The 26,609-nt window shown below is 40.5% G+C and overlaps 1 protein-coding gene across 5 annotated transcripts in view; it reads left to right on the forward strand.

The window, feature by feature from the left end:
* LOC134355452 (zinc finger homeobox protein 4-like) overlaps positions 1–26,609 on the forward strand; it is a 283,107-nt gene that overhangs the window by 96,399 nt on the left and 160,099 nt on the right. For all 5 annotated transcript variants that reach the window (XM_063065360.1, XM_063065385.1, XM_063065389.1 and 2 more), the window contains exon 4: positions 26,309–26,540. In XM_063065360.1, the coding sequence (XP_062921430.1) occupies positions 26,309–26,540 (232 nt within the window). The remainder of the gene's footprint in view (positions 1–26,308; positions 26,541–26,609) is intronic.

Genomic DNA, 26,609 nt, shown 5'->3' on the forward strand with positions numbered 1-26,609 from the left:
CTTGCCATTTCTCTAGGATTTCTTTGTTTTTTGTCAGGCTGAGTTGCTAGCTTGACACTCAACGGAAAGAACAAGGAGTTGCCTGGAATTGAACCTGGGACCACTCTGTGCAGATACCACTACACCACCAGCCAGCTAAGTACATTTTGTACATTGCCACAATTGTTGGATCAGCCAGTTTGCACACAGCAAGCTCCCACTAAAGGCAGTGTGTTAATGACCCAGTTAATGAAGGGTAAGTGAAATTATCAGGGTTGACTTCCTTCTCCTTTGGAATAATGTCATGGAATCTTTTACATCCATCTGCTGGAGCAGATTAGCCCTTGTTTTAACATTTCAGCTGGAAGATAGCATCTCTTGGCATACAGCATTCCTACAGTTTTTCACAGGGGTGTCATCCTAGACTGTGACCATCTGACTCTAGCAAGAGCTCTACCAATTGAGAACATTAGAAAAGTAAATACAGAGGTAATTATTGTACTAATGAGTTTGAAGGAATTAACCTGTGCTGTAGTAAGTGTTTTTCAGGCTGTGTACATTAATTTGAAGGCTTAACAAAAGCTTGGCGGTTGAAGTAATCAAAAAAAATCGTAAGTGGTAAAGCAGAAGTTTATAATGCTGAAAAGCATATTAATATCATATTATTCAGATGGGAATGTGAAAATCCGTTACTGAATGCAGTTGGTTTGTTAAAGAATGCAAAGCTTGATCCATTAACTATGGAAGAACAGTGCTCTGTGTTTAATACTAACAATGGAAATATTTAAGACCTGATGTGAAAATCATTGCGGAAAGTGACTTGTGGGCAGTTTAGGCTTTTTAGTCTGAAGACATTTTTCTTTCCTTTTAATTTATTTTAAGTAATATATTTGGTATATTTGCAGCTTCTTTTTATTGACAGTTTTGTACTTCTGAATACTGGCACAAGGGAAAGTTCCAAATTAAAGATTATAAGTAAATTATTTCATTAAAGGAAATAGTACTGTTTCCTTTTTTTTAATAACATAGACATTTGTGAAATGAGGGAGAACTGACTGCTTATGGTATTAATTGTATGTTTAGGTTTAAGACTGGTTAGACAACTCAAAAGTACATTTCTTTAAGAGAAATTACAGACTGCAGATTTCAGCAACAGTAGTTCATTCGTTCGTTATGTGCTGTGTAGAATGATGTGGGCAATCATGATCTTTGCATCACCAGAATTGTCCTTGCCAGATTTTTCTACAGAAGAATTTTTCTACACTGCCTTCTTCTGGGCAGTGACTTTACAAGATGGATGACCCCAGCCATTATGAACTCTCTTCAGAGACTGTCTGCCTGGCATCAATGGTGGCATAACCAGGACTTGTGATATGTACCAGCTACTCATACAACCCTCCACCACCTGCTCCCATGGCCTCACGTGATCCTGATCAGGGGGCTAAGCAGGCCCAAGGGTGACCTGCAGGCTAGCAGTGGGAAGGAGCACCTTACACCTCCTTTGGTAGAGTCGTATCTCCACCCTGCCACCCTAAAGAAGAAGAACATCTAGTAGTTCTGTGAGGTGCTCACAGAATATCACCATATATCACCAGTGCCATCTTGGATCTACTGTAAATGCCTACAAGAAAATGAGTCTCAGGGTTGTATATGGTGACATACACATGCTTCGATAATTAATTTACTTTGAACTTTGATCTTTAGTTAAAGCTAAGGAGCCAGGCAACATACCTGGCTGGGTACTGAGAGACTGTATAGATCAGTAGTAGTGGTCTTAATGGACATCTTGAGCATCTCTCAGAAATAGTCGCTTCAAGGCAGCAACCATCATTCCGGTGCCCAAGACAGCAATGCTAACTGGCCTAAACAATTACTGCCCAGTGGCACTGACTTCAATACTTAAGAAGGGCTTTGAGTGGTTGGGAATGGGTCATATAAAATGCCATCTTTGAGCCACATTGGACCCTTTCCAGTTTGCCTACCACTCAAACTGGTACACTGATGATGCCATAGCCTTGGCCCTCCACTCTGTCTAGAAAATGAAGCCTCATATACCAGGATTTTGTTCATCAACTTCATCTCGGCTTTTAACATGATGGCTGGTGGGTAAACTGTCCTCACTGGGACTCAGCATCCCTCCCTGTAACTGGATCTTGGGCTCCTTAATGGAAAGACCCCAGTCAGTCCAAGTTGGCAGCCACACCTCAAGCTCCATTGCGCCGAGCACTGGTGACTCCCCAGGGTTGTGAGCTTAGTCCACTGCTGTTCACGCTGCTGACTCACAACTGCACTGTCAGATTCAGCTCAAATCACCTCATCTGGTTCGTTGTTGATACAACAGTGGCTGGTCTCATCAGCAACAATGATGAATTGATATACAGTGTGAAATGTGGTGTCGCGTTGGACGGAGGAAACGGATGTGGTCCTCCGTGACTGTTTTGAATTGGTGGACTGGTTAGTATTCAAGGACTCGGCAGCTAACCTCGATGAGTATGCCTCAGCTGTCATGGACTTTATCTGGAAATGCACAGAGGACTGTGTGTCTCACAAGACGATCTGGGTATCCCCTAACCAGAAACCTTGGATGAATTATGAGGTCAAGTCCCTTTTGAAGGCTAGAGCTGCAGCTTTTAGGTCCGGGGATACCAGTCACTACACGGAATCCAGGCGTGAACTCTGGAAAGCCATTAAGGGCACCAAGAGGCAATATCGAGCCAAGTTTGAAGCCCAGGCTAACCAGAGGGATGCCGGTAGACTATGGCAGGGTCTAAATGAGATCACTGGGTGCATAGAAAAGGCTGGGAATATCAATAACTGTGGCGCTTCTCTTCCTGGCGAACTTAATGAATTCTACACAAGAATCGAACAGAAGAGGAGCGTCCCGCTCCCTCCGGATGAACCGGACCTGGTGGCATTGAGATTCATCGTCACCGAGGAGGACGTTGGAAAGGCCTTCCTGAAGATAAATCCTAAGAAGGTGAGGGGCACAGATGGCATCCCGGGACGGGTTCTCCGGGCCTGTGCAAGAGAGCTAGCTGGAGTGTTTGCTGACATCTTCAGCTGCTCCCCGCTTCAGTCTAAGATCCCCTCATGTTTTAAGAAGGCAACGATAATCCCAGTGCGGAAGAAGAACAAAGTGGCATGCCTGAATGACTGTTGACCTGTGGCTCTGACATCAATTGCTATGAAGTGCTTCGAGCGATTGGTTATTGCACTCATCAACCACAGCCTACTGGTCAACCTCAACACTTTGCAATTCGCCTACCGGAGCAACAGGTCAACAGCAGATGCCATCTCTCTGGCCCTACATTCCTCCTTAGAACACCTGGAGAATAAAGATGCATATGTAAGGCTCCTTTTCATTGACTACAGCTCTGCCTTTAATACCATCATTCCAAATAAACTGATTCCTAAGCTCCGGAACCTGGGTGTTAGCACTCAGATCTGCAGCTGGATCTTCAGCTTCCTCACAGCCAGGACCCAGGCTGTAAAAATAGTGGACAAGCTCTCCTCTACAATCACTCTGAGCACCAGTGCCCCACAAGGCTGTGTACTCAGCCCCCTGCTGTACTCACTGTACACCCAGGATTGTGTAGCCAAGTTTCCATCGAACTCAGTATATAAGTTTGCTGATGACACCACAATTGTAGGCCGTATCTCAGGTAATGATGACTTTGAGTACAGAGAGGAAATTAAGAACCTGGTGGCATGGTGCGAAGACAATAACCTATCTCTCAATGTCAATAAGACGAAGGAATTGGTTGTTGACTTCAGAAGGAGTAGCAGACCGCACGACCCCATTTACATCGGTGGTGCGCAAGTGGAACAGGTCAAAAGCTTTAAGTTCCTCGGGGTCAATATCACAAATGACCTGACTTGGTCCAACCAAGCAGAGTCCACTGCCAAGAAGACCCACCAGCGCCTTTACTTCCTGAGGAAGCTAAGGAAATTTGGCCTGTCCCCTAAAACCCTCACTAATTTTTATAGGGGCAAGATGGAAAGCGTTCTTCTAGGGTGCATCACAACCTGGTATGGAAGTTGTCCTGTCCAAGACGGGAAGAAGCTGCAGAAGATCGTGAACACAGCCCAGCACATCACACAAACTAATCTTCTGTCCTCGGACTCACTTTACACCGCACGCTGTTGGAGCAGTGCTGCCAGGATAATCAAGGACACGACCCACCCAGCCAACACACCTTTCATCCCTCTTCCCTCCGGGAGAAGACTTAGGAGCTTGAAGACTCATGGCCAGATTTGGAAACAGCTTCTTTCCAACTGTGATAAGACTGCTGAACGGATCCTGACCCGGATCTGGGCCGTACCCTCCAAATATCCGGACCTCCCCCTCTTGTTTTTTTTGCACTACCTTACTTTCCCTTTTCTGTTTTCTATTAATGATTTATAATTTAAATTTTTACTATTTACTATCGATTTGTACTCCAGGGAGCGCGAAGCACAGAATCAAATATCGCTGTGATGATTTTATGCTCTAGTATCAATCGTTTGGCAACAATAAAGTATATACAAAAGAGGAGGTTGAGAGACTTGTCAAATGGTGTGAGAACAACCACCTGAGTCTCAAGACAGAAGAGATGACCGTGGACTTCAGGAAAGCACAGGTCTACCACTCTCCATTGTACATCAATGACTCTGCTGTGGAGAGTGTGAAGAGCACAAAGTTCCTTGGTGTGCACATAACGGACGATCTAACCTGGACCCACAACACTTCCTCTCTAATCAAGAAGGCGCAACAGCGTTTACACTTTCTGAGGAAATTGAGACATGCAAGGTTCCCTGCCCTTATTCTAACAACTTTCTACAGGAGCATCATTGAGAGTGTCCTGTCTGGCTGCATCATTGTGTGGTACGGAGACTGCAAGGCATTGGACCAGAATACCTTACAGTGGATGGTTAAAACTGCTGAGAGGATCACCAGAGTCTCCCTCCCCCCCCCCCCCCCCGTTGGTGACAGTTACCAGGAGTGTTGCAGTCGAAGGTCGCAAAGCATTTTTGAGGGTCCCACCAGCCATCCCACAATCTCTTTGACCCACTACCGTCAGGAGGTCCAGAAGCATCAGGACTAGGACTGCCAGACTGGGTAACAGCTTCTTTCACCAGGCTGTAAGACTAATAAATACCCTGCCACCACCGAGGTCTCGTCACTACATCAGCGTACTGTTTACGTTACACTAACTGTACTGTTTACTGTTCATCTGTGTTGCATGCTTAGTTAATTATATTTTATGAACTTATTTATGGTAGTATTTTGGTTTATGTGCTGTGTGTATCGTATGTTTTGTGGGTGCACGATGGTCCGGAGGAACATTGTTTCATTTGGTTGTATATGTACAATCAGATGACAATAAAACTGAATTTGATTGATTATTATTGACTGAATCAAAGCTCAGAACTTTTTGCCAGCAGCAAGCTGCAAAATGGCTAACAGAAACTAACCATCAGTTAAACAAGGCTGTGCAAGCTGTCAAAAAACTTAACCTGATCAGAATATCTCTGGCCTCCAGAAACTTTGAAAACCATTAAGAAGAAACGTAAATATGAAATAAATAAAACAAAAACATAAAGTTTAAGAATAATTTATAGGCTTAAAATATTTGACTAACTTCAGTTGTCCAGAAATTCAAATTGGAGACTGCTATTTTTCCAACATCACAGAGTTAAATTGATTATTATTCCCATTTAATCAGATAAAGATCATATTGCATTGTTTCAGAAATTTAATGGGCACATTCTGACATCTGTCCTCGCCTAGTTTGATTTCCAGAGATGCAGGTGTTGATGCAATTCTCTATGCATCATTCCTTTTGGAAAATTATGTCAGAACTTGATCTCTGTTATTCTACAAGAGCTTGTCATTGGGCCCTTCTAGTATAATTTACCGGTACTGAGCCAAATTAGATAACTTGTCAGGAAAGTAAATTACTTATCTTCATGCTCAGAAGCATCCCACAACTGAACTCCCATTTTCTAAACTATGATGATGGGGAGCCACCATATTTTGTTCTCTGACGATTACACAGGAAAATACTTGAACCCTGAAATTGGTGGCACTTGATCTCACCTGCTACGTGTGGGCAGCTCTGGCAACTCCCCAGAAAATCTTGTTCAAGGTATATTCTGTCTGCTAGTCTCAAGTTCAGCAAGCAAGCTTTGCTTCACAAATGTAACAATGGCACAATGTTTGAAACTGAAGAAAATTAAATTGTTGTTTTGACACAATGTGATATACTTTTAGAATATACATTGAAGTAAATAATCTTTTACTAAAATAAGGGTTCTTAGTATGCCAGCTGTGGTTTTGTAATCACATTTATACAATATTTTAGGCACAGAGGAAGTTATTTCAAGACCAAATCTGCAGAAGTTCTGTAAAATATGCACAACATAATTGTCAATGTTAAATATTTTGTTCCTCAAGGCAAGACTTACACAATTGTATTTATCAGTTTGTGATTTTTTTTTTGGTTGTCCGCTTAGAATCTTGGAATGTTAATATTGCCTAATCTTTGTGTACGGTCACACTAGTAGTTAATGTTTTCCATATTTTTTTAGGCTCCCTGACTGAATTGAAATAATATTTTTTTCACTTTATATCTCCTGAGACCTCGTCAATGTTTCCCTTCACTAAAGGTGCCCACCACCATATTTCCATCACCTTGTAAACTGGTAGATTTATCAATAATCTTCAGTCAGAATCAGAATCAAGTTTAATATCATGGCATATGTTGTGAAGTTTGTTGTTCATGCGGCAGTGACCCTAGAAGATGTGTTTTGAAATTGGTAATCTTATGCATTCTCCATTGTGGGATAAAAATTTGTTGATTGCCATGCATAATTTTTAATGAAGATGCACAGCTCAAAACTGCCAGACCCCACTCAACTAGGTAAATCAAATCTGTAACAATCTATAACATGAATCCAGCCTGTGAGTCAAATGCTCTGCCACTTCAGATCGCTAGCTGTCTTAATTTGTGTTTATAGTGGCAAGTGAGTTAATGTAGGAAAAGCAGAGTGTTTCGATCATAATGATATGTCCTCGGGCAGGCTGTCTATTGCCTTTATTTCCTATTGGTCAAATAAACCGCACTTAATGGTGCTGTGATCTCCCGGCACAGAGAATGGGTCACTGGCATATTATGAGCCAGATTACCAAACAGTATAAACCATTTTATAGGGATTATACATTTTCATTGGCTTTGCAGGAACTACGACTAAAACAACTTGGTTTCAATCAACATTGTGAAAGTAAGGCTTCATGGCTGGATTTATTTGATAGAAAATAGTTTGAGCTCATATCTGCTTTGAAAACAAATGTACTTTCATTGTTTTTCTTTATCAGGTATATACTCGAGGCACACCACGCTGTCTATAACTTTTAACCGGCATAGGCTGAAAGCCAAACATCAGGGCTGTATAATCCATACATTTGTTGTCCTCGTCTGCCTGTTACTTATTAATTTCTTTTAAAAACCTGTTATATGAGTATGCTTTTTAGCTTAAAATTTTTTTTGCAGATTTAAGGAATATTAGAAACTGAGAGAAGTAAAGGTCGTTCACCTTTAAACCTGTTTCGGCAGTCATTTGGATCAGGCTAACTCTGGATGTTAACACTATTAGAATGTGAATTTTACTTCTTATATCCATCTCACAACATGAGGGAGTTAAAATCTTTATGTTGCATCTCCGTTGCTATGTACAGGCAATAAGGAAGGGAAATGTGGGAGGATATTGCCCAAACACTAAGATTGTATACATAATTGTTCTGTATGCATGTCTGTACCATCAGATATGCAATCAGATCAATGTATATTGATAAATCTGATCGCCTGGTGAAAGAAGCTGTCCCGGAGCCAGTTAGTCCTGGTCATAATGCTGCGGTACCATTTTCCAGATGGAAGCAGCTGAAACAGTTTGTGGTTGGGGTGACTGGAGTCCCTGATGATCCTCCAGGCCCTTTTTAACACACGTGCTGCTGTAAATGTCCTGAAATAGGGGAAAGTTCACATCCACAGATGTGCTGAGCTATTTAACTTGGTTTTATATCCTTTAACCCCCTGGCCTATTTATACAGTATACTACAGAGGTGTAGTGGCATCCGCACCGGACTTCGAGGTGAGTGGTCCTGGGTTCAAATCGGGCCAGCCCCTTGCATGCTTTCTACTTTCCATCCCTGGTGGGTTGAGTGTTGAGCTAGCAACTCGGCCTTGTAAAAAAAAACAAATGCTAACGACATGGCAAGGTTGCTGCTCGATGCACCACAGGTACGGAAACGAACAACAACAACTATATATATATATATATCAGTTTCAGTTTTAAAATTAACAACTGATCTTGCCTCAGCAATAATAGTGGAGTAGACAATTTAATATTTCCACTGTCCTTCATGTGAAAAAGTCTACCCTGACATCATGCAGCAGTTTTAAAGAAGTACCATTTTGTACTGGACATCAACATTGGATTTCTCTGCCTATCTTTGCAATTCTTTAATCAACTTAAATAGTCAATCACATCTGTCCTTAAAAAGAGAGCGTCTAGATTATTCAGTTTCCTACAATTTTAGCCATTTCAAACCTGATAATCATTTAAGTAAATATGCACTGCACCCCTCCAAATAACGATGATGTGGTTTTGCTGCCATTATGCTACAAAACTGATGCTAACTTCAGGACTGCTATGTGTGGTTGTTAGTAATTAACTGCTGCTCCTGTCCACTTATCACAATCTTATGTGTGTCGATCTTTACTTCAACTTTTGTGATATATTAGCAACCATTTGCACTTAAATCTACCATGTGATTGGTCGTTCGTGATAATAGTCAGTTATATTCCTGCGTTCTCCACAAATAACTTCCAACAATTATCAAGTTCAGAGGGAGGTTTTTTTACACAGGGAGTGCTGTGTTTGTGGAATGCCCTGTCAGGAATGGAGGTAGAGGCAAACACATTAGGGGCATTTAAGAAACTTTAGATTGGCACGTGAATGATAGAGGGAAGGGTTAGATCAGGGGGGTTCCAATCTTTTTTATGCCATGGGCCCTTACCATTAACTGAGGGGTCCAAGGACCACAGGTTGAGAACCCCTGGGTTAGATTGATCTTAGAGCAGGTTAAAACATCAGCATAATGTTGTAGACTGAAGGGCTAGTACTGTGCTGTCATGTTCTATATTTGGTACTCAACATGAAGAAAGAGAAAGCCTGCTATAAAAGGATAATAGATCATTGTGGACATCGCACTTCAAGGTTAGTGGAGGGCATCATTTCCTCAAATTCCAGGTCAGATGCCAAGTCTTGGGTGGTATGTTCACAATACTCTAGAGGCCGTCCAACCAGCAGTTTATCCTGTCACAGAATAGTTTCCATGCATTTTAATCCAGGACCTTTCAGAGGAAGAGTAACTAAATTATTAGTCTTATAAGTTTATTTGCAGCTGTCCACAACGGTCTAATAACTTCTGTATTCAGTCCCTTAGATTTCCAATGGTTCCACTTTTTTCCACTTTCAGTGAACCCTGTGGTCTTTTTATTTGGGAAGAAAGTGCCTTTAAGATTTTCCCGATATGCCGCAGGTTTGCACACTTACTTAATCTGTTTGTATTCATTTGCAACTTTATACTCTTCTCCATTCCTTCCTACATTATCTAACTTAGATTCATAGAATCAAAGAAAAGTTCAGCACAGAAACAGGCCCTTCAGCCCATTTAGGTTGTGCTAAACCATTTACGCTGCCTACTTAGTGAATCAAGATCAAATCAGGTTTATCATCACTGATGCATGTCATTGAATTAGTTGTTTTGCAACGGCAGTACATTAAGAAAATGTACTATAGAATAAAAAAACCTTAGTTAAAATAAGAAATATAAAAAAATAGAGTACAATGAAAGCAAGATAGTGGAGTAGTGTTCATGGGTTCATGGGCCTTTCAGAGATCTGATGGCAGAGGGGAAAAAGCTGTTCCTTAACCAAGCAGACTTGGAAATATGGCTTCACTTTCCTTTGCCATTTATAAATATAGTGGAAAAACTCAAACATTGATCCACTGTATTTGAATATTTCTTTTAACATCACCTGCGCGGGATGTCCTTATAACTATTATTGATGTACACAGTTTTATCATTACTGACCCTTGAAAAAGTCTAAAATTAGTTATGAATGGAATGGTGGTAAAATTAATTTTCTTCTTGGTGGATTGTAGTCATATTTTTCCTATAAAGAATCTCTAAATCAAGTCCCAGATCTCTGTATTCAAGACTGTGTGGTTGATATTAATCATAGTCACATTGTCACATTGTATTGAAGGTGGTAGTATGCTGGCTTTACAACGCATGAATTATTTACTGGAAGTCATTGCTCTGGTCAACCTAAACTTCAAGATGTCATTAATGGAATCACAAGAAGTATTATTAAATAACTTGGAGAATACGTTCAAATCACTCCACAAGGATAAACTGGCATGCTTATAGAATTTGCTGTTTTATCTGTTTGCAAGTGCTTGACATATGTGTCAGTATTGATCCTCAGTATTAAGACCATAAAATATAGGAACACAATTAGGCCATTTGTCCCATCATTTCTGCTCTGCCATTTCATCATGGCTGATCCAATTTTCCTCTCGGCTCCAATCTCCTGCCTTCTCCCCGTATCCCTTCATGCCCTGATCAATGAAGAATCTATCAACCTCTGCCTTAAATATACTTAAAGACTTTGCCTCCAGAGCTGCCTGTGGCAATGAATTCCCCAGATTTACCACTCTCTGGCTAAAGAAATTCCTCCCTGTCTCAGTTTTAAAAGGGCACCCCTCTATTCTGAGGCTGTGTCCTCTTGTCTTAGACTCTCCCACCGTAAGAAACATCCTATGGGTTCTGCCAAAGGGTCTTGGCCCGAAACGTTAACTATACTCTTTTCCTAAATGCTGCCTGGGCTGCTGAGATAATCCAGCATTTTGTGTGTCTTAATAGGAAACATCTTCTCCACATCCTCTCTATCAAGGCCTTTTACCATTCGATAGGTTTCAAAGAGGTCACCTCTCATTCTTCTGAATTCCAGTGAATGCGGGCCGAGAGCCATCAGATGCTCTTCATATGACAAGCCATTCAATCCTGGAATCATTCTCATGAACCTCCTTTGAACCCTCTCCACCCTCTAAGACTAATACAAAACTGTGTAGGTTTCTAGAATTACATTCGAAGAGCTGACATTTAGATATCCCACCCTGCAAAAGCTCATTTCAGGGAGGTAGCACCACCACTTCAGGGAAGTAGCATCCTCTACCCCACCCCACCCCCGGTCGACCTCCAAGTATGTAATACTTTGTTTAGTGATTTTGTCTAATCTGTCAATCAAGTTGGGTATATGCAGAAAATGTGACATTAAAATGTGTACTTATATTATTTTATGTTATATTATCATGGAGTCATTTTTTTATTTTATTACAACTTTAAGTAAGTTTACAGAGAGCTTGGCCTCATCACGTAGGACATCAATAGAGTAGCTCCTTAGCAGCTAACCAGCTAGTTTAAATAACGTTAGCTATGCTAATGAATGAAGGACACCTGTTAAACTCATCTCAACATGTCTCTTACATTTTAACCCACTATGGGCAATAGAAAAGTCACTGTTGCAAACAGTGCAGTGAGCAACACTGTCATTATTTTTGAGGTCAACTGTAAAGCCCGCCCACAGAGAAAACTGATAGGTCTACTTAGCACGAAGAGAGACCAATCAGGATGCTCGCTTTCGCTTTTGCTGTAAAAAAAAATCAATTTCCGGGATATTGTATATAATTTCTGTGTGTCAGGGAGCCGCTATCAATATGCGGGAGACTCCCAGAACTTCCGGGAGAGGTGGGATGTCTGGACTTGGCTTAATTAGGTCTACAGTCATGTTACGTAGCCAACAATGCATTATTCCTGCATGTAAGCCCCTTAAGTCGAACTTGAAATTGGCAGGTTTCTATCATAGTGTACAATGCCTTTGGGACAATTGGCATTGAGTTGCAGTTACACTGAAGAGTTCATCATACTTTGATACAAGTACAGAACTCCATTGCTCCATGAACATGTTTTTATTGTCCAATAGATGGTTATTTACAGTATTAATGCAAGAGATTCTGTAGATGCTAGAAATCCAGAGTAATGCACATAGAATGTTGGAGGACCTCAGTATGAATCAATATTTCGGGCTGAGGTCCTTCATCAGAAATCAGATCATCAGGTGCTGATGAAGAACCACAGCCCGAAACGTTGATTGTTTATTCCTCTCCATAGATACTGTGTGAGCTGTTGAGGTCCTCTAGCATTTTGTGTGTGTTACTCTAGTTATTTATGCTCTCTTCTGTGTTGTTAAGTACACTGGAGATGCAGTGGACAACCTGTACAGAATGGTAATGATGTCTCACCCAGTGCACTTCAGTGAAGAAGTAGTTTGTTGTGGAGAGAAAGCACAACAATGGGCAGTACATCCCCAGGTAATCCTTCTCTGCAGTGTTGTAATAGCTAGAAATGCTGTCTGCAGAACTTGTGTTTCCAGAAATCATTCCTGTTCTGTTGACCATGTGGGTCTCTTCCAGGTCCTGCTGTTTCTACCTACAGAGGATGTGATTGTGGGCCAGCTGATAATTGTTTTACCCCTGGTGTCATTAAGTGGTAAGAGAATTGGCAAGAGTCAATGGTCCTGTGAGAAAGAAGGGAATACAAGGATGTATGTAAGGGAATGGAATTGATTGAATTACTGAGAGCTGGTATGGACCTTGTTAGGGTATCTGTTGTCCTCCTGTATCATAAAGAAAAGGTGAAACAAAAATCTAGTGGAGAGTTTTTAAAAAAGCTTGAAATTTCTTTTCACAAACAAGAGGAAATCTGCAGATGCTGTAAATGCAAGCAGCACACACAAAATGCTGAAGGAACTCAGTATAAAGGGTCTGGGTCCGAAACGTCGACTGTTTACTCTTTTCCACAGATACTGCCTGGTCTGCTGAGTTCCTCCAGCATTTTGTGTGTGTTGCTTGAATTTTCTTTTACTTACTTAGATGTTTATACATGCCGCTGAAGATAAAACTGAGTGGTATTTGGTTGCTGCATTCAAAAGCAAACAATGATAATTTAATTCTGGAATCAACTTGACATCAGTGTACATAACAAATGAGAAGGTTTCAAAGTGACGGAAGTGGATTGTACACAGACAACTTCTGAGTGAAAGAAAAGGGGGAGAGATGGGTGGTTTGCAGAAGATATTCTCAAATGGAGTTCAGCTGGTCCACATTGCTTACTTGAATTGTAACCTTAAAGGATCTATTCATGATGGTTTGTGCCTTTGGTTTATGTAACTGAAGTAATCACTGCCATTGTCACATGTTCAACACAACACTGCAGTACACACTTCAGTATTATTTTCCCCTTTTAAATTACATGTTATCCGTCAGTATAGTGTGAAATAAGAACAAACCACTTGATACAGCTCTATTCTTGCAACAAACTCAGCAAGTGGACATTCAAAGCTTTAAATGTCCATTATACCCGCAAAGCATGGACATTCAGAACTAATGAACCTGTGTTGACCTTTGACAAGAGCCACATTCAGTGTTTCTGCGTACCCCTCACTATTCGCATTTTCAGAAATGCTTGCTACCTCCAGTTAGGTTAGTGTTGGCTGACATTTGCTAGTAATCAGAACGCATGGCAGTATTAGTACAATATACTTTACAAACTTTAGAACTGATATACTTTGCAAATAAGACCATAAGACATTGGAGCAGAATTAGGCTATTTGACCCACTGAGTCTGCTCCACCATTTCATCATGGCTGATCCATTTCCTTCTCAGCCTCAACCTCCTGCCTTCTCCCTGTATCTCTTCATGCCCTGACTCATCAAGAATCTATCAATGTCTTAAATATACCCAATGACTTGGCCTCCACAGCTGTTTGTGGGAACAAATTCCATAGATTCACCACTCTCTGGCTGAAGAAATTCCTCATCGCCATTCTAAATGGACATCCCTCTATTCTGAGGCTGTGTCTGCCTGTCTTAGACTCCCCCACCATAGGAAATACCCTGTCCAAATCTACTCCATCAAGGCTTACAATATTTGATTGGTTTCAATGAGGTTTACTCTCATTCTTCTGAACTCCAGCGAGTTCAAGCCCAGAGCCAACAAACACTCCTCATATGATAAAACTTTCAATCCTGGAATCATTTTCATGAACATCCTTTGAACCCTCTCCAATGTCAGCACTTCCTTTCTTAGATAAGGGGCCTGAAACTGCACACAATACTCCAAGTGAGGCCTCATCAGCGCCTTATAAGTGGATGAAAGAGAAATGGAAGGTAATGAACTACATAGGGAGGGAGGATAATATTAATCATGGAGGAGGTTTAAAGGTCAGCACAGCATCATGGGCTGAAGGGCCTGTACTGTGCTGTACTCTTCTATGTTCTATGGGAACTCTTCTCACTTCCTCTCTGTAATGCAAAACTGTAATGAAGAATTCTGCCTCAGAATTGCTTTTAATTGCACATATCCTCGGTGTTCTTAAATATATATAATTAATAATAGGATTGAATCTGAAATCACCAAAAAATGACAAGTAGGATCTCCTTTACATTAAGAAAGTTAAAGGTTGATTTGCAAGTTTTAAGAGGCTTTAAAGTCCAGCCTGTGCACTTTATAGATATTGTGCTTGCTGGGCGCAGAACATGCGCCCAGTCAAAGCTTTTCAGGAGTTCCTTATGTGTCAGTGGGACAATTGTAGTTAAAGTTACAATTGGAAGCAGGGGTGGGAATTACAGGGAGTGAAGACCAGGGGATTGGGAGAAGATTTCAACAACTGTTATTGGGCAGAGAAAGATCAGAATCAGGTTTATTATCACTGATATATATCATGAAATTTGTTGTTTTGTGCAAAAGTTTAAAAATTACTTTGTTACAAAAATAAATAATAGTGGAAAAGAGGAATAATGAGGTTGTGTTCATGGGTTTGTGGACCAGTCAGATATCTGTAGCAGAGGGGAGGAAACTGTTCCCAACACATTGAGTGAGGTTCTTCAGACTCCTATACCTCCCATACCTCCTCCCTGGTAGTAGTTTCGTGAAGATGGTATGTCGGCTGCCTTCTTGAGTCACTGCCTTTTGAAGATGCACTTGATGGTGGGGAGGGTAGTGCCTGTGATCGTGCTGACTAACCCTACAACCCTCTACACCCTCAATCAATCCTGCGCATTTGAGCCTCCATGTTCAAACAGTGATGCAACCATTCAGAATGCTCTCCAAAGTACCAAATCTCCTCAGGCTTCTGACGAAGTAGGGCTGCTGGTGTGCCTTCTTCATGGTTGCATCAATGTGCTGGGATTTTCTGAGATGCTGATGCCCAGGAACTTGAGGAGAGCTGCAATCTGGAGGCGAGGGCTGAGTGTTGAAGTTGACCCTAATCAGGTTAGGTGAAGCAGGGAATGAGCTCCATCCACAAGTGTGCAAATCACAATGGGGAATTGACCGTGCTGTTGTGGCTATTTACATCAGAGAGCTCAAATCCAATTTCCCAGCGAGTAGGTCATGATCAGAAAATATGTGCAATTACTCCAAAACGTGCCTAATAATCACAAATCTTATTCTCTTAATATCTTCAAAAAGGGTACAATTTCAAGGTAATGCTTTCTTATATGGAGCAAAGTCTTAAATAAAACAAAAATTACAGCGTGATAAGAGCTATTTAGTCTATCGCTACATTAACCTTCCTCGATTAAGAATTCCTGTATTTAAAAAAAAAAGAAATTCTGGAAGATCAGTCAGCTTCTATGAAAAGAAACAGCTAGTTTTAACATTTCAGGTGCAACTATTTCATATTTTTATGAGGTTTGATCAATTATGTGGGCCACCACACAATCCACAATAGCTTTATGCTGAAAAAGAGTATTCAGTTGATCTGAAGGGACTTGATGGCCTATTGGCCATTGTGCTATTCATTTAATATCCTTATAGAAAGGGAGCCTTAGTGCAGCTACCAGTTGGTCATAACACAACTGTTCTTTTATTTGATCTCGGTTTCCATTTCAATTTTTTTCTGTTCAATCTGGATTTCCATTTCATGCATCAGATGTTCTTTCAATGAAGAGTATTTTTGATATTGGTTATAAACTTTGTACTATTGCCACAATTCAAAGTAAAGTGTTTTTTATATTTTGCTGTACTTTTTATTTCTTTACATATTTCTATAATATATTCCCTGTCGTAACTTATTCTGTGACAAAGAGCCTAAATTTCTCTGCTTTGTTCTTATAACATGAAAACCATTGGTTAGCCTTGTGTTTTTCTCCTCTGCACTCCCTGTATTATCTGGCTTCCATCCTGGCTTGAATACCATATGAAAAAGATATGGTCTGACAGGGGAAGTGGATAAAAATCTGGTGCCTAGTAATGGGTTCTCTGCATTACATTTCTTTAATAACACTGGTAAATTTCGAGCTTTGTCACTTGCATCTGATTCTGAAGAGCTGACGTGACCTACTTGATCACTTAGCAATCTGCTCACTAGATTATTGAGCTCAAAGACACAAGCCCCAGTTTTGACAGCTACAAGAAGCATTTTACATTGTAAATGCAAAATGCACTGCTGCATAATTCATGCTCTGACCAACCCTCCAAGCTTAGAAATAAGCTCTCTTTTAAAGGAAAGAAATAGGGGAAGTGGGGTGGGTTAAGTGGCAGAGCTCATTTCCCATCGGTTCCACTGTGTTTGTTAGTAAATTAGTCATTAAACAAGGGATTAGAGTTAATGATGATTAAACAATTTATGCTGTCTCATAAGTAGTTTCCTAAAATGTGTCTAATTTGGCATGATATGTAGGATTCTCATTATCACAGCAGCAGCTATGGATGTTAGAGTGATGACACCAGAGCTTCCAGAAAGCTATAGGTTTGATCTCCAATTCTGTTTCCATGAATCTGCTGTCATCTTTCCCAGTTTTGCAGACCCTTTGCCACTTTTTTTGAATCCATAAGCACTGTTATTATTGCCCCTTGTGAAATAAAAGCCATTCTGAAAACTGCCCTGAACACTGAACACAGGGGATCTCACCAGTGATCACAGCAAATGTAAAAAGCCCATAACTCACAAGCATTGCATGCGTGCTCGTCCTGCGATCCTATTGTCCTGCGTGAGGGAGAAGACGTCAGCAGTTCACTGTCGCTGCTGGGACCTTCTCTTTTATTGTGCAAGTTGTTTCTGTGGTTTTAATTATTTTAATGGGCACAGGGGATTGCAGAATGGTGCTTAAATTCATTCCTGGAACCCTGCGTGCAGCTGGCGACCTTTAAGTGATAGTTCACTCAAGTGGATTATTGTTTTCATTCTTCAACTGAGTGAATTATCACCTGTTGAGACAGCGAAAATACTATTTCAGTTCCATAGAGTTAACAGATTAATTTAATTAATTCAGGAAGGCTTCAGAGTTCTTAGTTGCGAACCAGTTTACAGTGAAACTGTGCATAAAGCAAAAAGTAACTCAAACTGCAAGTGGTGTCAATTAGGAGACTGGCCATGTACCATTGTCATTTACTCAAAGAAGAGCTGGACAAAGATTGTTTTGTGAATGGAGGCACAGGTGTTTGTGGAATGTTGGCTTGCGAAGGATGTGACTGTATACCACATAGTTCAATGTTTTTCAATTAGTATAAGTGAGGAAGAGTGGGTCCATTGTTAGTCACTATCTGTTCCAGTACTAAGTATTCATGTCATGTGATTATGCAACCCAATAAAGAAAAGGCTAGTTTTTTTATTCAAAAAGCAACATTCATCTGTCAACGTACAATGGCCATTTTACAAATAACAACCATAATGATAAGAGTATGTAAATTTTCAATAACAGAAATGCACCTCTGTGTAATTTGAAAGAGGTGTTGCTTTCCTTTTATAAAAAAAACAGATTTTAACAGACTTCCAATGATACTTTGTTGTAGATATTGGTTCCTACCATATTGCCCTGTAGCTCAAATATTGCCAGATCAAATTTTCAGTCAGTTAACAGATTTGAATCCTGGGTTATAATATTGAAATTGCCTGATCTCTCTGCTACTGGAATAATATCCATTATTTTCCAGTTGAACAGTTGGCTGGAACACTACCCTTCTTCAAGGAAGCTGGTTACGCAAAAAGTTCAAAGTAAATTTATTAGCAAAGTGCATGTATCTCACCATATGCACCCCTGAGATTCATTTTCTTGTGGGCATACTCAGTAAATCCATTAACCATTGTAGAATCAGTGAAGGACCCACACCCAATAGGACGGGCAAACAACCAGTGTGCAAAAGACAACAAACTGTGCCAATACAAAAGAAAAAAAGAAATAATAATAATTATTATTAAATAAGAAACAAGTGATGAGAACATAAGATGAGGAGTCATTGAAAGTGAGTTCACAGGTTGTGAGAACAGTTCAGTGATGGGGTGTGTGAATTTATCCCCAAGAGTTCAAATGCCTGATGGTTGAGAGGTAATAGCTGTTCCTGAACCAGGTGGTGTGTGTCCTGAGGCTTATGTACCTTCTTGTTGGCAACAGTGAGAAGAGAGCATGGCCTGGGTGGCAGAAGTCCTTGATAATGGATGGTGCTTTACTGTGACAGTGCGCTGTGTAGATGTGCTCAGCAGTGGGGAGGACTTTACCCAAGATGCACTGGGCTGTATCCACTACTTTTTGTAGGATGTTCCATTCAAGGACATTTGTGCTTTCATACCAGGCTGTGACGCAGCCAGTCTCCACCGCACATATTTAGAAGTTTGGCAAAGTTTTAGATGTCATGCTGAATCTTCACAAACTACTTTTAAAAGAAGTAGAGGCACTGCTGTGCTTTCTTCGTAATTGCACTTACAGGGCCCAGGTCAGATCATCTGAAATGGTAACACAGAGGAATTTAAAGTTGCTGACCCGTTCCTTCTCTGATTGTGCCCCTCCCCACCGATGAGGACTGGATTATGGACCTCTGGTCTCTTTCTCCTGAAGTCAATAACCAGCTCCTTGGTCTTGCTGACATTGTGTGTGTGTGTGTGTGTGTGTGTGTGTGTGTGTGAGAGAGAGAGAGAGAGAGATTGTTGTTGTGGCACTACTCAGTCAGATTTTCAATCTCCATCCTATATGCTGAAAGGTCACCCATGCTATGTGGTATCAACTCAGCCATGTGGTGAACCTTCTCCAATGGAAAGGTTATGGGCCAAGACTATAAGACATGTACTGATGAACATACCACATAATGGAGAAAATAAGAGAATTATTGGGAAAATATAAAGAAATAAAACATTTTATGATACTAATAACAGCTAAAAACACACCCATAATTCCATTAAAATATGTACTTTGTATGTTTATAATAACTGAATTAATCATATGAATTGCATAGAGTTCTGTTTATTTCAGACTAATGCAGGAGTCTGTTATTTTGATATACAGTAATGTGTAAAAATCTTAGGCACATATATATAGCTAGGATGCCTAAGATTTTTCCACAGTACTGTACTTGTCAACGTGGAGCAGAGAGCAAGATTGTAAATCCGGCGGGAGCAAAGGATGTTGGGAATGGCGAGGCTGGAGTGCTGCGGGGAGGATGTGGGACAGGTGGCAGGGAAGGGGTGCCAGGGGCGGTGGGAGGGGGTGCAGCCTGGGTGCAGACACACCCAGCCCCGAGACACCAAGCAAGGTCATTTGATTCCAAACAATTGGTTTATTAATCATTACAGAATGTCTCTTTGGTGCTTCCCACTACCTGTCCTCTCCTTTCCCCTTTTCCCAGTCATGATTACCCTCTCTCTGCTCCTTTTCCACTCTGTGCAGTATAGAAACACATGTCAGTATAGAAACCCATATCAGAAACAGGTTTATCAACACTCATATATGCCATGAAATGTGTTTTTTTTTGTGTGTGTGTTACCAGTAGATAGATAGATACATATACTTTATTGATCCCAAGGGAAATTGGGTTTTGTTACAGCCGCACCAAACAAGAATAGAGCATAAATATAAGAATACAAAAACCACAAACAATCAAACAACAAATGCAAACTATGACAGATGGAAAAGAGTCCAGGACCAGTCTATTGGCTCAGGGTGTCTGACCCTCCACGGGAGGAGCTGCAAGTTCGATGGCCACAGACAGGAACGACCTCCCGTGTCGCCCAGTGTTGTATCTCGGTGGAATGTGGCCGAAGTCCAACAGTAAAAAGTTCAATATCCAGTCTACAAACACGCTCCTCGATCGTAATATAACCCGGATTGCAACATCTGTTGTTAACCAGAACAGTAAGCACACAATTCCTTTACGCTTACTGCTCTCAGTGCACTTCTGGTCAGCCGGAACGGTCTGGAAGCCGTTCATGGAGAAGTTTTGATCGGGTATGTCCTCGTGCAGCCCCGTTCCAGTGAAACACATAACACTGCACTCCCGAAATGTTCTCTGACGCGTGGCTAGCGCAGTAAACTCGTCCATTTTATTACCCACCGAACTCCTCTTCTCCATAAGTCTCTGTTGTCTCGACCCAGTCCTTTTTTCTCAATTTTGTGATCCCCCTCTGTATACTCTGTGTGTTTTCCTCCAGATTTCAGCAGGGGTGTCCGCGCGCTGCGCGCTAAACCGGCCGGCATTAGCGCAAGCAGCTGGTCCCTGGAATGAACAATGCGACCATGCTTCTGTCCCGCGTGACGGGATGTAACTATTTCCAGAGCTAAAAACCCAAATAAAACTCTCTCTACCAGCATGTTAGAGAGAGTGCAGCTTCGACGTGTTACCGTGAAAAAAAATACAAAAAATAACGTAAGTTTAAAAAGAAGAAAAAAGTAAGAATCCAATCGGAATGGCTGTAACAGGCTGCATGCACGATCGGCGCATGTGCACTAACAATACATAAAATTACTACAGTACTGTGCAAAAGTCTTGATACCTTAGCTATATATATATATATATATATATATATATATATATATATATATATGTGTGTGTGTGTGTGTGCGCCTAAGACTTTTGAACAGTACTGTAAATGCATGATTATGGCTGTTCAACAGTTAACTGGCTCTTTTGATACTCTTCAATTTTTGCTCCTCATGAAGGAAGCTGTTTCTTCCATCCCTTACTCAGACCACATCAGTCGAGTACCTGAGAACAGAATGAGATGGGTCACATTGTTGAAGAAGGAGAATGCATTCCCTGAAACTTTTTAAAGGGACAATTTTAAAGCTTTACTGGAAATAAAAGACAGAACTTGAGCCAATTTCCTGTAAATTGCAGAGGATAACTTCCCGAGGTAAAATTGAGTAGTGGGTGAGGGTTGGGTTGTTGTCTATACTGTATGTATTTTTGTACCAATATGAAGAAGTAAATACTGTAAGCAAGCTGATTGAATAATGTGGCCAAGCACAAAACTTATTTGCCAATGGCGGGTTATGTTAATTCTTGCTCAGAAGATTCTTTCAGCTACAACTTTAAATCCATATTCAAAGTGAATGTTTTGCACACTATGAACTAGATTTATACATAGGATCATAAAAGTCAATATCATCACTAAATATTTTGTAATTGGTTGTATTTAAACAAGTCCACCAAGTTACTGTCTTGTTTCTTTGCGGTATAAGAGGTAGAATTGCTATTGGATGTCTCAAAGATTTAATGTTAATTGGCTAATAAAATCTTCAAAGAGTGACTTTTCTTGGCATCAGTCCCTAAGTATGTTAAGAAATTCAGGACTTTTTTTTATTGCCATTGTGTAACAATATGTTATACAGGAGTGGAAGCCCATGTTTCTTGGCTGGGTAGTGACAGTGAAAGTGTGTCTGATTTGAGGGGGAGGAGCTGTTATGGAAGTCTCTCAGCTTGTGAATCTGCTTTCTGATTTGTGTGTCACTCTGCCTGTCTTTGCCACTCTAATCATTGGGCACCTTTTCTGTTTGGTTGCACCATTTTCTCAGGTGGGATCAAGCGTGCGTGGTGGCTTCTGGAGATCCCTGAAGATGTTCGAGGAGGGATTTATGTCATCATTGACAATGATGACTCCGTGATGAACCATTAAATAAATGATCTGTCCCCAGGCTAGACTGTTGGTCCCTTGCCAAGCAGTAATCTAGCACAATTAACCATCATAGGGATGGGTGCAAGAGAATATTATTGCAGATTGGTACGCAGCCACCTGAAAAAGCAGAAAGCGTTACAAGACTGGCAGCTGAAAGTAGTAGCATGGTTGTGTTTTTGTGTTCTTTTTCCTTGTTTTTAAATCCTTATTATGCTCTGTAAGAACAAGCCAAAGCCACTGGACCCATGCAAATATCACTTTACTGTGGAGCCCTTAGAAATAGCGTGTTTCCAGGCAGTGCCTGCTTTTCAATGGAATTGGCTCAGGTATATCTTAAATCTCCAAATGGCCAGTGGTAGTGAGAGGAAATAGCAGTCTGCAGAGGTCATGGCATGGAGCTTCATTTCTGGACAGCCATTGTTGAAATCCTCTGAAAAGATCCCTTTTTAAAAATATATATAGATACATCTGGTTATGTACTTTTCAAGAAAGGAATATTAACAGTTTATATTTCAGCAAATATTGTGGTTTAGATATTTGGGGAATAGCAAAACTTAAAAATAGGAACCTTGAAGTATCATCTTTATGATTATATCACAGAAATATGTCAAGCTGGATACAATTTGATTTGCTTGAAATAAGCAGTTTTAAAATAACTATTTCAGCTTTAGTATAAATTGATGTTGGACTAAAATTGGTCCAACCCCAGAAAGAAATCCTTTCTCAATTGGATTTAGCATTTAGATTACACACATAAACTCTTTTGTGTATAAATCTCCATAGTTACAGCATGCTATTACCATTATTTAAAACACACATTCCAACTAACAGAATACTTTGGGAATTATAAAATAATTATTTTAAAGTGTCGTCAGTGAATTGGTCAGCATCAAGATTCCTACTACTTGTAAGTGGCTAGCTTCTGAAGCCTACAAAAAAGCCTGTGCCACCGTAACCTTATAAATCGGCTAGTCCAGTGTTTGAGATCTTTAATTTGCAGTGCCTTTTACTCTGCCAAATTGTCCGTAGAGGGAATGCAAAAATACAGCAGCTTTACACAACTGTGCACGCTGCCAGGGGTAGGCTGCTGGTTTCAATAGGAAAACCATAAAGAAAAGTTTGACTTCTTTTAACTCTTCTTTTTCGGTTCTTATTTTTTTTCCTTGTTTAGCCACTTTCTGAAAATATTGTAAACTAAAGATTATTCATGCAATTTGAAAACACAAACCTTGAGAGAATCACAAACTGAGGGGATTGGTAAACTGCTTAATCAAGAGCATTAAGGTGGACATGGACTGCATAGTATAAAAGAGATGCTGTCTAACTAACCCCAACGTATCCATGGATCGCTTTCTCCTGAAAGAAACAAAGATAGCAGTAATTAATAACCCTGACTCTTTGCCAAAAAAGCTTTATTCTGACAATTCCAACTTAATTAAAACTTAAGACTTTTCAATGGCTTCAGAAAGCCCCTGATGGGGTGAACTCTTGCAGACTCGTGAGAAAATTTTGTAAGTTAAAGGAAAAGATCTGTGTTACCACTAGCACTGTGACTCTAATCCCTGACAGTCAAAGAATCTATTTAGTTGAGCCTTTTCTTCAACTGGCTCACACCTGCAGGCTCAATGGCACTTCCTCCGCACCAAAGAAGGCCTTTTTGTGTTTCTCGGAAGGTCTGATGATAGAAGCCTTGCTGTTGCTTTTGTTTCTGTTCATTGTTCATTAGCCTGAGTAGCAGAGGCACTCTTGATAAGCTTAGCCTGCTTGAGGGTATAACTCAACTGTGAGTATTTGAGATGGCACCACGTCAGCCTGGGACATTTGGCAAACTGTCTTCAATGCAAAAAAGTTGTTCAAATTAGGCCACTCAACAGCCAGGGGGATTCTCAATAAGAGAGGCATGCTGTTCTTCAGCAGTTTCCTTGTAAAGCATAATTTGCAAGGTTTGACTATGAAGATTTCAGACACCAGTTTTGTGGTAGTTTTTAAATATTCCTACTTGCCTCTTTTTTTTAATTAACAAGCTTAAGAAGTCCTGTCAGATGCATCCATCAAGTACTAGAAAAGGGCAGTTCTGTTTGTGTTGCATGCAAGTAAAGCGATTCTTAACAACTGACCCATTTGTTATCAAACAGTTAAAAGAGAAGCCCTTGAAATAACATTGGTTGCATACTAAGTGAAGTAAATTGTTAGAACATTTGCATAAGAAAAAAGAGTTTAATTTCATCTCCCCTGCAGAAAGAGCTTTTGTGTATTGTAGAGTAAATCCTTCAATTCCTTCTGTCCCCAAACAGAAGGAAAGTTGTGATTTGTAAGGGTGGCAGAGGAAAATCCAGGCTTCTCTATTCATTCCAGGGTGTTAATCAGGATGATATTATGTTCTGTTAAAGAAGTTATTTCAGGGAATGCTTGTAACGGGACACGATGCTTGTAAGTATATCTAGTAAGCACAGGGTATATGAAGCTTGTCCTTGTCCACAGCTGATGCTATTATTTATTTCAGACATTATTCAGACATTATCTCACTTGCAGGTGCACTTTCAACATTTAAAGATTCTCTCCTGTTGTTCGTTGAATCAAACATTGTAGCTGACTCATCCGTAGAGTTGGCACCAAGTTAAAGCTTCTGTCTGGTGAATGCATCCACTTAGGTTAGGTCCTCTTATTTAATGTACCTACCATTGGAATTTACTTATGTGGTAAGAAGTGATAACCTCAGAATCAGAATCAGGTTTATCATCATCGGCTTGTGACGTGAAATTTGTTAACTTTACCACATTCAGAAGTGTGGTAAAGGCTGTGTATGTGATGGTCTTGCTAAGTTTATATTACAACTTTCACTTAGAGAAATAAAACTATCTCTTTAACAAAAAAAAAACAATTTTGGAAATTCAGTACTTTTGATTCTATCTCGCAATATCTCTAGTCAACATTACTTTTTCAGATGGCGCTTGAATGGAGAGGGTTTAATTTTTGAAAGCTGTAAAGGGGCCTCAGTCCACCTCGCCTATTCAGAGCTGGAAGCCTCAGATATGCGTGGGCTGTCTTGTAAATATGCTCTCCATCATGGATTAAGAGGGAGCGTTGCAACAAATGATAAGTTTGAGAAATGAAAGTCACCCTGTTTAGCCTCTGACATACAGTGCTGCAACGAGATCTCCTTCGAGCTGGAGCATTTTGTTCTGGGGGGAAAATCAACATCTCAGATGTATCTGATTACAACTTAAGGCAAAGGCTGATAATTCGGAGTCTAATGGCACCCTTCGTTTCTACAGATAGCCACTGTAGTGCATGGAGGCTGTTGCAATAGCAGAGTCAATAAACTGGTTTTAAATGGCACTGACGAAGGGACTCGACCCAAAACGTCAACTGCTCTTTTCCATAGATACTGCCTGGCCTATGGAGGTCCTCCAGCATTTTGTTCGTCTCACTTTGGATTTCCAGCATCTGCAGATTTTCTCATGTTTTAAATGGCACTTGAAAATAATCAAATCAACAATTCAATAATCTAAAGAATTTTACTTAGTTTCTTAAAATGAATGACAATGCCTAAACCGTATGTATGAATGTGTTAAGTGTGTCCAGTATGTATTTAGTTGCATGAGTGAAATGTACACATATATGTGTACCCTGATTATGTCCCCTCTCGGCGTGGGAGTACAAAGAGTGCTGAATGTAGCCATGTGAATACGAAGTAGCATTTGTAGTGCATTGTCATACTTGAGGTATTTAAAGGCAAAAAGAAATGCCTTCTATCGTTCATAAATAAATTACAGAATGTAACAGTATCCTATTGCAACCCACTAGTAAAGGCTGGATAAGTTCTAAGGTGTCCTAAGAGATACGACTGGATTTTCAGCAGGATAGATTGTAAGGTACTTGAGGATTTGGTCAGTCACTGGTTTTTTTTTATTAAATCCAATGTTGATCAGAATGAAAGGTCACAGTTTGACATTTAGTTACCTTATGAGTGTTTTTTTTCTCAAGTTTGTTCTTTTTAGCCTTTAATTATTGCCGGTTGCTTGGTCAGCTTTCTTAGTTTGGGCTTTACCATCACTAAGCAGGCCACGCTACCCTGATTGAATCGGTGGATTTAAGGCCGCAGTTAATCTCTCTTCATGGGTATTATCTGTTTGAAATTTTGAAGGAACACATTTCCCCACTGCTATGGAGAGTACATTCTAAAAATAAATGTTTATAAGCAGGAATTACAGGAGAAAAGCAGAATGTTCCCTTTTACTCTCATTGTCCTCTTTTGGTTTTGTTTTTTTCAGCACTTGCAAAAACATGAGAGTGCGTCGAACTCCAAGTCTTGCTGTTTCAACTGTGGCCTTTGCAACTACACCACCAAGGCCAAGCTGAACCTGGTTCAGCACGCAAGGTCTCTGAAACACCAGCAGACAGAGAGCCTGCACAGGCTACAGTTACACCAGCAGGGGCTGGCACCAGAGGAGGACAATCTCAATGAAATCTTTTTCGTTAAAGACTGCCCACCAAGTGAGCCTGGTGAGTACCCACAGGTGGCTGACCTGTAACCAGCCATCTCTTTCACTACCCAGAACTTGTCCTGCAATG

Source organism: Mobula hypostoma, chromosome 1 (genome assembly GCF_963921235.1).
Source record: "Mobula hypostoma chromosome 1, sMobHyp1.1, whole genome shotgun sequence".
NCBI classification, from domain to species: Eukaryota; Metazoa; Chordata; class Chondrichthyes; order Myliobatiformes; family Myliobatidae; genus Mobula; species Mobula hypostoma.